The sequence below is a fragment of the Canis lupus genome, chromosome 11 (assembly GCF_003254725.2).
Source record: "Canis lupus dingo isolate Sandy chromosome 11, ASM325472v2, whole genome shotgun sequence".
Taxonomy (NCBI): Eukaryota; Metazoa; Chordata; class Mammalia; order Carnivora; family Canidae; genus Canis; species Canis lupus.
The window spans coordinates 65,795,969-65,807,387 of NC_064253.1; the positions used below are offsets into that span (position 1 = coordinate 65,795,969).

At 36.2% G+C, this 11,419-nt stretch overlaps 1 protein-coding gene across 3 annotated transcripts in view; it reads right to left on the reverse strand.

Moving 5' to 3' along the window:
- Positions 1-4,855: 4,855 nt before the first annotated feature.
- SHOC1 (shortage in chiasmata 1) overlaps positions 4,856-11,419 on the reverse strand; it is an 81,488-nt gene continuing 74,924 nt past the window's right edge. For all 3 annotated transcript variants that reach the window (XM_035696679.2, XM_025432221.3, XM_049091894.1), the window contains 2 exons: positions 9,902-10,865; positions 4,856-5,695 (listed from right to left, as the gene is read on the reverse strand). In XM_035696679.2, the coding sequence (XP_035552572.1) occupies positions 5,595-5,695; positions 9,902-10,865 (1,065 nt within the window). In that variant the 3' untranslated portion in view covers positions 4,856-5,594. The remainder of the gene's footprint in view (positions 5,696-9,901; positions 10,866-11,419) is intronic.

Below are 11,419 nucleotides of genomic sequence, written 5' to 3' on the forward strand. Positions count from 1 at the left end.
CTAAGAAGGTAGATTTTATGTTAGGTGTTCTTACCACAGAGAATAATAAGAGGATGGAAGGAAGATTTTGAACATGATGGATAAGTTTATGGCATAGATTGTTATAATGGTTTCAGAGGAATATTCTTCAAACTCATTAAGTTGTATACATTATTATGTACAGACTTGTATATAAAAAATCTTTTCTTGATTCTAATTTCTTCTTTGGCAAAAACTTGGTAAGACAGTACACAAAACTATAGATGTCTCACTTAAAATAGATATGTGTCCTAAATATAAACAAATTCACTAGTATATCAAGAGAACATACAACATGACCAAGCTAGTCTGATAAAAGGAAATCTGCCAGTGTAATTCATTACATGGATGGTTTAAAGAGAATCTATGCCAAGTCATTGACAAAATTGAACCGTTCTGAATAAGAACTAAGTGGCTAAGTGAAATTGGAAGAGAACGATAATTATCAAAAGCAACAGATTTCATACTACGTGGTGAAATGTGGACGCATTCAGCATGTTAGGAACAAAACAGGCATACTTTTTATCACTATTGTTCAGCATTGCTTCCTTTTTTTTTTAAATTTTTATTTATTTATGATAGTCACAAAGAGAGAGAGAGGCAGAGACATAGGCAGAGGGAGAAGCAGGCTCCATGCACCGGGAGCCCGACGTGGGATTCGATCCCAGGTCTCCAGGATCGCGCCCTGGGCCAAAGGCAGGCGCTAAACCGCTGTGCCACCCAGGGATCCCTGCTTCCTTTTTTTTAAAAAAAGATTTATTTTATTTATTTATTTATTTATTTATTTATTTATTTATTTATTTATTTATTTTATATTGAATGTGAGCTGGGGGAGGGGAAGAAGGAGAGAAGCAAAAAAAAAAAAAACAAAAAAACAAAAAAAGAGAAGCAGACTCCCTGCTGAGTGCAGAACCTGACAAGGTGCTCAATCCCAGGACCCTGAGATCATGACCTGAACAGAAATCAAGTCAGATGTTTAGCCAACTGCACCACCCAGGCGCCCCAATACAGCATTGCTTTGGAGGTGCTAACTAATGCAGTAAGATGAAAAAAAATGAAAGGGGGCAAACATTTTAGAAGCAATGTCTATTTATAGATTATATAATTGTACACTTTGAAAACTGATGAAAAGAAATACTCAAAGTTGTAATAGATTTTGAGGGGCTCACTGGATACAAAGTATGTAGAAAAATGCTGGCAAGAGCTAATTAAAAATGGAAATGGAAATTATATGCCATTTTTACTTTAGTGACAATTAAAAAATTCTTAAGATATGTTTAGGTGCCCCTCCCCCCAAAAATAGTTTTTAAAACTCTGTGTGTGTGTGTATAAAACATGCAAGAGTGAAACATGCCTTACTGGATATTAAAACTTACTTTGAATATGGGGCACCTGGGTGGCTTAGTCAGTTAATGTCTGACTCTCGGTTTCAGTTTAGGCTGATCTCAGGGTCATAAGATCGAGCTCCATGGGCTCCATGCCCAGCACAGAGTCTCCTTGAGATTCCCTATCCCTCTCTTTCTGCCCCTCCCTGCCCTTCACATGCACTCTCTCTAAAATAAATAAATAAAATCTTAAAAAAAGGGATCCCTGGGTGGCGCAGCGGTTTGGCGCCTGCCTTTGGCCCAGGGCGCGATCCTGGAGACCCGGGATCGAATCCCACGTCGGGCTCCCGGTGCATGGAGCCTGCTTCTCCCTCTGCCTGTGTCTCTGCCTCTCTCTCTCTCTCTGTAACTATCATAAATAAATAAAAAAAAAAATTTAAAAAAAAAAAAAAAAAAAAAAAAAAAATCTTAAAAAAAAAAACCACCTTACTTTGAAGATGCTGAATCAAAACTATGATTTAAAAAAAAATTAACAAAATTATTGTGATCTAGGAATAGACAAATGATTGGATCATAACAGTTCAGAAATAGACTTAACTTTTCCTATTCAGTAGGAAAATACAGTTTACTAACAAACGGTGCTGGCATTACTGGCCATCCATTTGAAAGGAAGTAAATTGGGCTTGAATTATGTAAAAAAAAAAAAAAAAAAAAAAAATAGCATGGGTTGAAGAAAGGTAATACAAAAGCATTAGAAGAAAAACTAGGGGAACAGTTGTATAACTAAGTTAAAAAAATTAAAAGGTCTTCCTAAGCAAGGCAGGAAATCCAGAAATCAAAAAAGAAAAGATGTGTATACTGGACTATATAAAATCTAATTTAAATAATTCTATTTAAGTATTGTTAAAAACTTGTATGATTATGGGCAGCCCGGGTGGTTCAGCGGTTTAGTGCTGCCTTCAGCCCAGGGTGTGATCCTGGAGTCCCAGGATCCAGTCCCACATCTGGCTATCTGCATGGAGCCTGTTTCTCCCTCTGCCTGTATCTCCCTCTGCCTCTCTCTCTCTCTCTCTCTCTGTGTGTCTCTCATGAATAAATAAAATCTTTAAAAAAAACCAACAACCTTGTATGATTAAATCATAAACTAGATAAAAAGACAGGAAAATGTACTTTTTCAGTTCTCATTTTGGATTGCTCTTTGCATTCCCCACCTCCTCTAACCCAGGCTGCTCTATTTATTAAAATTATTGGATCCCTTGTTTCAGGGCAGGCTTATTATGTCGGGGAGCATAACCAAGCTATTAGTGTCGGAGGCAAGGAGTGGGACTCCTGGTGTTGATTCCCATTTGTGCCCTGAGTCTCAGTGGCAAGGGAAGGAGAATCTATGTCGATCCACAGTTGGAAGAGACTGCTGATGTTCTGGTGAGGCCTACAAACTTAGGGCTGGACCTAGAAACTTAGAGTAAGATCTCTAAAAAGGCCTCAAAGTGAGCAGCACTATCACCAACAATGGATCTAAAGGCAAGTAACTCTTTTTTTGTTTGTTTTTGTTTAAGATTTCATTTATTTGAGGGCGATCCCTGGGTGTCTCAGCAGTTTAGCACCTGCCTTCGGCCCAGGACATGATCCAGAAGTCCCGGGATCGAGTCCCACATCAGGCTCCCTGCATGGAGCCTGCTTCTCTCTCTGCCTCTCTCTCTCTCATGAATAAATAAATAAAATCTAAAAAAAACAAAAAAAAGATTTCATTTATTTGACAGAGGGCTAGCAAGAGCGCAAGCAGGTGGGAGGGGCAAAAGAAGAAGGAGAAGCAGACTCCCCACTGAGCAGGGTGCCCCATGCTGGACTCAATTCCAGGGCTCTGGGATCATGAGCTGAAGGAAGACACTAATCACCCAGGAGCCCCTACAAGTAACTCTTTGGAACATGAAAAACTTCACAGGGAAATGCTCTCGGGGGGTGGGGGGAGTGGGGGGAGGGGGGGAAGGTTGCATTGCAAGAGGCAACCTGAGAAGTTGGGGCTGTTTCAAACAATTCCTTGTGATTGGGTTGTGATGGGGTGTTTGGGAGAGGATCTTGGAGGCTAGATCCACCCTTTTGGACCCCTTTAACAAGGGCCCAACTAGGCCCTTCGGACTTCTATGGATCAACCAACCTCATGAGACAATGACTCCATGGGAGTGCTCTGTTAAAGCAGAACTCTTACTATACTCTTACTATAATCCACTGTTCCCAGACTCCTAACATAAGACTTGCTTCCCAATACCTCTGACAGAGACTGTTCCAGTTTCAGGCAGAATGTGTCCTTAAACAGCAGGTGCCATTGAGAGGACTCAGATACTTCTACTCCATTTGGTGAGGAAGCAGGGCCATGAGTGTTGATAGCCTAGCCTCAAGGCTTGCTGCAGTCTATGGTCTATGAAGAAACTCCTCTCCTCTGGAAGCTGATTAAAGGCAGGATAAAGGAGATCTGCAAGCTGAGAAGCCTTAGCCTTACCTTAGTTTAGAAGCAAGCCTGCCACAACTTTAAGAGACTAGAACAGAAATTGCAATTAGATTTCCAGAAATAGTTTCTCTTTAAAGTCTCCACCCCCAGGCAGCCCCGGTGGCTCAGCGGTTTAGCGCCGCCTGCAACCCAGGGCATGATCCTGGAGTCGTGGGATCGAGTCCCACGTCAGGCTCTCTGCATGGAGCCTGCTTCTCCCTCTGCCTGTGCCTCTGCCTCTCTCTCTCTCTCTGCATCTCTATGAATAAATAAAGTCTTAAAAAAAATATATATATATATGAAAGTCTCCACCCCCTACATAATCAAGCAAAACCAAACATTCTATAAATAAAAGTATAATAGCAAGAAGACAGTAGGAGGAGGAAGGTAAGAGGTGGTGTTGAGCCCTTTTCAAAAAGGAGGACACGATTAACAGTATCAAACACCGAAGAGATGTCAATTAAGGTGATATCTGAGTGTCTCTAGGATCTAAGAAGGAAGAGGTCAATTTTGGTAGTAATAGGGTGATAATTTCAGAAGCCAGGAAAAAGAGTGTGCTTGTGATCTTTAAACATTTTTGGTGGTGTACCACCTATAATAATGTCAAAAACCCATTACCTACATTGTAGAGATGACATTATAAAAGTTTTGTTAATAACCAAATAGTTGCAAAGAATATAACTTTATTAAAAATTATGACATTTTAAAATAAAATTATTACATCTTTTTAAAAAATGTACTCAATGGAATATAAATACCATAGTAATAGAAACCTACAATCAGCCATTAAAAAAATATACAAACTATCCTCTAAAAATGTTGTACCAAGAGTATAGGAAACTGTTCTTTCTCCAATATGCGGACATTAAATACAATTAATTTTTAAAAATTTTGCCCATCTGATAGGTGATTTGTTTTCCTTTGCATTTGTCTGATAAGTAATGAAGGTACAGATAAATGTTTATTGGCTATTTTTGTTTCTTCAGTGTAATATCTATTCATATATTTTGTTCATTCTTCTATTAAGTTATCTTTTTCCTATCAATTTGTAGGATTCTTTGTATATTTGGAATATAAATCTTTTTTTATTACATAGGTTGCAAATATTTTTAGTGACTTGTTTTAAATTTTTATTTAGGAAGGCAACACTTTATTTTTTTAAGCATTTATTTGTTTATTTATGTAAGTAGTCTGTACACCCAATGTGGGGCTCCAGCTAATAATGTTCCAAAGATCAAGAGTTGCACAGTCCTCTGACTGAGCCAGTCAGGTGCACCCCTGGAGGGAACACTTTAAACAGGAAGTTCTCCAACTTTGCCTAGATTTTAACTTTCTTAGTAATGGAGGGTTGACTCTGGTGATCTTCACTTCTTGACTTAAAGGGTCAGACTGAGATGGAGGCTCATTTCTAAAAAGGCTTGCTGGAGGGAAGGTGGGAAGCAGTGAGCTCTTCAGAAGACAACTAGACAATATATATTGCTATTGCTCTAAATGTATATATCATATCAACTGCTCTAAAAAAAGGTTTACAATGTTCAGGTGAATCTGGAAGATATTTGGATCTTATGACATTTATGCCAATTTGAATATTTTACTTACAAAGATGCAACCTATAGGACAGAATGTAGATTCTGAAAATTTAATATAAAAACACTGAGAACATCTAACAACTGCATTTTCTTTAATGAATGAGCAAATCTAAATCATTTTGTTACTAGATTTTCATCAAAAACAAAGAAATGTGGCACAGGACACTATCCTTTCTTTCAAAAAAACCTCAGACGAGTTTGTCCATCAGCTCTACCAGGGACTTTTTCATACACTAGCCGCCGTTTTTTGAATTGTGGTAGTTGTGAGCACATGAAATCTGTCAAAAGGAGAAAAAGGAAAACCATTTTATTCCTGATGATAAAAAAGTGTAGCTATTTTTTCCAGCTATTCTGGTGCATCCTATTTCTTCATCTATCTACAAAGCGTTAAAATTTCCAAACTGAGATGACGATAATAATTACATTTTTAGCATAAATGCACCTGTACCTAATGGCCCAATACTAATTAATGTCATCTACACATATTTGCATGCTCATGCTTTGCACAAATAATTAAATCTCCCTGAATTTAAGACTCTTTAAGTTTTCCCTCATTAAACCTGTTCCTTATCTCCTATCTGTAAAGTTGTGGAATTTATCCTGAGCTCTGATATTTGATAGGTGGTAATGGATGGACTCACTTTCTATGACTGTATTATCTATGACACATTAGCCTGAAATGTCCTAGATTTGAATTCTTTTAGAGGTTGGTTAATTAAATCAGTAAAAAAGGAGGATAAAATATTTTAAATTGTTTTAGTAATTATTCCTGGGAATATAATCTCATAATTATAAAAGCTGGATGCCATTATAAACAAATTTAAAAATCAGTGCAGTAGGTAATTTCATCATAGAGATCACAAATACACATCTATAAGACAAATGGAAAATTATTTTGAGATTATGCCAATAATCTTTGGAATAAACTGTCTAGGGCTGCATTAATATGAATTTTAAAATTCTTGTATCTTAAGCAATGTATTTGAAGGTAATAAAGTGCTACAGGGAAACCACAGTAAAAAAGTAGAAAATTTCCATAGTGATAATGAATCTAGTATCAAAGATTCAAGTGAACTATTTGAATAAAATTATTTATTTATTTATTTATAAATATTTATTAATGAGAGGCACAGACTGAGACAGAGACACAGAGACAGGTTTGGCACCTGCCTTTGCCCCAGGGCGTGATCCTGGAGTCCTGGGATTGAGTCCCACATTGAGCTCTCTGCATGGAGCTTCCTTCTCCCTCTGCCTGTGTCTCTGCTCTGTCTCTCTTTCTCTGTGTCTCTCATAAATAAATACATTAATTAAATATTTAAAAAAATATTTATAACTAAGTTAATGATTAAATGTAAGTAGACATTTGAGTAATCCATCTATATCCCCAAAAGCTTAAATATTAAAATTTATTAGAAATAATTTCTGAGAACTTCTCATTGAGAAAATGGGAGGATTATCTTATATATTGGGATGTTCTGCTCAAGAACATACAGCAATTCATATGCTTGATTTGGTTCATGCTGGAGAAAAAAATGGAATTTTCATTCAGTTCATTTATGAAGCTGTGATAAACTTCATGACAAAATGTGACAAAGCACAAATAAAGGATACAATAGATTAATTGCATTATGAAAATAGATATCAAAATCATAAATAAATATTAGTTACCATATTCAACAGCATACTAAAAGAATCACTCTTCAAAAGCCAATTATTACAGAATGATAAGGATGATTTAAATATTAGTAAACCTGTTAATATAACCTTGACATTAATGAGTCAATGGAGAAAACATGTTTAATTTTCCCAACAGGTTGCAAAAAAAGTTTGGGTAAAATTCAGCATCTATTTTTTTTTAAAGATCTTATTTATTTATTCATGAGAGACACACAGAGAGAGGCAGAGACACAGGCAGAGGGAGAAGGAGGCTTCATTCAGGAAGCCCGATGTGGGACTCAATCCCAGAAGCCTGAGATCACACCCTGAACCAAAGGCAGATGCTCAGCTGAGCCACCCAGGCATCCCTTCAGTGTTTATTCCTCACAAAAGTTCCTACAAAACTAGGGATAGAATACTTCCCATTAAAATTATGAACAAAACAAATTGTGACTATTAAATTAAACAGGACAAATACAAGTTTTGTGAGTTCTGGGGGGTTTATACAGTTGATCCTTGAATAATGTGGGTGTTAGGAATGCTGACTCTCTATTCAAACATCTATGTATAACATACATACATACATATATATATATATATGTATGTATGTGTGTGTGTGTGTATATATATATATATATATATATATATATATATATCTTTTTAAAAAATAATCTCTGTGCCCAACATGGGGCTTAAACTCCTGACCCTGAGATTAAGAGTCACATGCTCAGGCAGCCCCGGTGGCTCAGTGGTTTAGCACCACCTTTGGCCTAGGGCGGGATCCTGGAGTCTCAGAATCAAGTCCCATGTAGGGCTCCCTGCATGGAGCCTGCTTCTCCTTCTGCCTGTGTCTCTGCCTCTCTCTCTATGTCTTTTGTGAATAAATAAATAAAATCTTAAAAAAAAAAGTCACATGCTCTACTGACTGAGCTAGCCAGGCACCCCAAAAATCTATATATAACTTTTGATTTCTCCAAAACTTAACAACTAAGAGCTTACTATTGACTGGAAGCCTTACTGATAACGTAAATAGTCAGCTAACACGTATTTTGTATGTTGTATGTGCTATATACTGTATTCTTACAAGGAAGTAAGCTAGAGGAAAGAAATGCTATTAAGAAATCATAAGGAAGAGAAAATAAATTTATAGTACAATATTGTATTTAGCAAAAAAAAAATCCATGTATAAGTGGACCCATGCAGTTCAAACCTCTGTTGTTCAAGGGTCAATTGTACAGGTTGGAGGCCGTATTTTATTATTTATTTTTATTATTATTTTTTAATCCCAGTATAGTTTACAGTGTTATATTAGTTTCAGGTGTACGATATAGTGATTCAACAAATCTATATATTACTTAGTGCTCATCACTACCAGTGAATTCTCTAATCCTTTTCCCTATTTAATCCATTCCTTGACCCATCATCCTTCTGTGATCATCAATTTGTTCTCTATAGTTGAGTCTGTTTTTTGGTTTGTCTCTTTTTTTCTTTGTTCATTTGTTTTGTTTCTTAAATTCCACTTATGGGTGAGATCATATGGTATTAGGGGAAGTCTTCTTTTAACAAAACAAAGAACACGAGATTTTCTGGGCCTCTCTTAATCCTCACAAAAGGGCCTATGCATAAAAGAAGCTTTGAAGCTTAAGCTTCTCTCTTTATTTATTATTATTATTTTTTTTTTTCCCTATCATGGTAAGGCCACATCTGTAGGGCCATTAGAACTTAATATTTTATTCTAGATGTTTAGGCCAATGTAATAAGAAATGATACAGAAAATAAAGGTTTAAGAGGTATATCATTACAAGAAAGGAGAAAATAAAATTGTCCTTTTAAAAATTAGTATGATTAAATGTTCAGAAACATCAATTGTAAAGAAGAGCTAACTAATAGTGATATCTACTTAGTAGGATTGTCAGAATTCAATAATCCACATAAAAGGGCTGGAAGGGCACCTGGCCCATCATAAGCTCTCAATAAATGTTAGCCTATTAAATATTCCTGCCTGATAAAGAAGCTAATTTTCTAATTCACTGACTTCTCTGTTTAGCCTTCGGCTTTAGACTTGTTCTGTTTAGTCTTCGGCTTTAGACTTGTTCTGATTTTTTTTTTAAAGATTTTATTTATTTATTCATGACAGAGAGAGAGAGAGGCAGAGACACAGGCAGAGGGAGAGGGAGAGAAGCAGGCTCCATGCAGGGTGCCCGATGTGGGACACGATCCCCGGTCTCCAGGATCACACCCCGGGGCTGAAGGCGGTGCCAAACCGCTGGGTCATCGGGCTGCCCTGTTCTGAGTTATATTTAACTTAAGTTGAACACTTAGTTCATCTAAAGCTACAAGAATTTTTTTTAAAGATTTTATTTATTTATTCATGAGAGACACACAGAGAGAGGCAGAGACCTAGGCAGAGTGAGAAGCAGGCTTCCTGCAGGGAGCCCGATGTGGGACTTGATCCCAGAACCTTGGGATGACAACCTGATCTGAAGGCAGACGCTCAACCACTGAGCCACCCAGGTGCCCCCAAAGCTACAAGAATTTGACATATTTTGTTTGCATTTATTTTCTTAGATGTCTATAATTAGAATTTTGATTTTTTGACCCCACAGCTATTGAAAATTCTTTAAGTATAGTAATGAATGCAAACAATTTTTTAAAATTTAGAAATGGTTCTTTTAAAATTACATATCTGCAAGAGGTGGCTGGCTCATGTTGGAAGGGCATGTGACTTGATCTTGGGGTCGTGAGTCTGAGCCCCACACAAGATGTAGAGACTACTAAAATAATAAAAAAAATTACATCTGTGAGTAGTTTTAATAAGATAGTGTTACCTGGTAATGATTTCTTGTCTCCTGAGTTAGATGAGGATTCAGAGTGCCTTTTCTGTCCTAAACATTTTCCAGCTCCTTGGTGGAAATAAAGACTGCTGAATTCTTTTTGATTTACATTAGGATCAGCAGCACAAAAGAAATCCAAACTAGGGACAGATGGTAATTCTTTCCAGAAAGTCTTTTTAGTCTCATCATTTGAACTTTCATATATGAGGCCTTCTAACTCATCCGATGGATATTTTTGCTGATTAGTGAATAAATTATCTTTCTGAGAGAACCATTTGTCACATGTAGTCTGATCTGCACCATACTCTAAGTTGAATGAGTGATTCTGTTGTTTCCATACATTTTTCTTAAAGTTCCAGGGAAGAGGAGATTGAGCGCCTTCTAGAGAAAAGTTAGAGGCATATGCTCCTTTTTTTATAGGCCCTTTTGCATCATGTGTTCCCTTTTCCTGATAACTTATAAAATTAGGGGCAACTCTCTTCTGAGTGTCAATTGGTGATGTTATGTTTTCACAGCTCATTTGTGTTAGATCCAAATAAAAGACATCTGACTCTGAATCATTCTGGTTTTGAAAGGAGTTACCAGTCACAGTTCTTGATTCTGTATTAATCAGGAAAGGATTATGTACTATGTTAGCATTACAACTGGAATCTTTCCAGTAACTGGCTTGACTGTAAGAAGTCATAGGTGGTAAAACGCATGGCATTTCTCTTAGTTCCATAAGTGAAGACTTAGAGTTTGAAGTACTGTTTGTATCTTCGTACACTGTCTCTCCTATGTCTGAATAGTGGTAAAATTCATTATGTTCTTGAAAGACAGAGTTTGAAGAGCCAGAAGCTGAACTCTGGGAGGTAAAGGTATTAGTCTGATTCCCATTTTCCTGAGGTGATGGACTTTGAGGTGAGTTTGTTATGGATGAAGAACTAATCTTGAATAAGGAAGTGATGCTGCAAAAATGCTAAAAATTTTTAAAAGTTAATTAATATAATACACATATAATATAAACATCAGTCAAGTAATATAAACAGATACAATATAAACATCACTCAAGTAAATATAAATAACAATGCTTATCTATATGTAAAGAAAGCAAAATATAAATAAGTAGGGTATTATAGAGCTCCATGTCATAGGAACATAACATAATTGGCTCCATTACAAAAAAAAACTTATTATAATTAGAAAATACATTTTCTAATCACTTGTAATAGAATTTTTAGTTGCAGGTTATACATGATTACCATCTGCTTGATAAAAATTTAAAATTTTAACAGTAAGGCTAAAGTTCTCTTTACTACTATAATGAAGGGCTCCAGGATTGTAAGCACATATGTATAGTGTGTGTGATCACATACTTGTAGGTGTAATAACATTTCAAAATAATCTAAAGTGATAAACTGGCTGTACTGAATTATTTATATAAGATAGCTTTAAAATGTATAATGAGAATTCAATATGAATTTAATTGAATTCAATATGAAATTGAGCCAATGAGAATTCAATATGAAATTT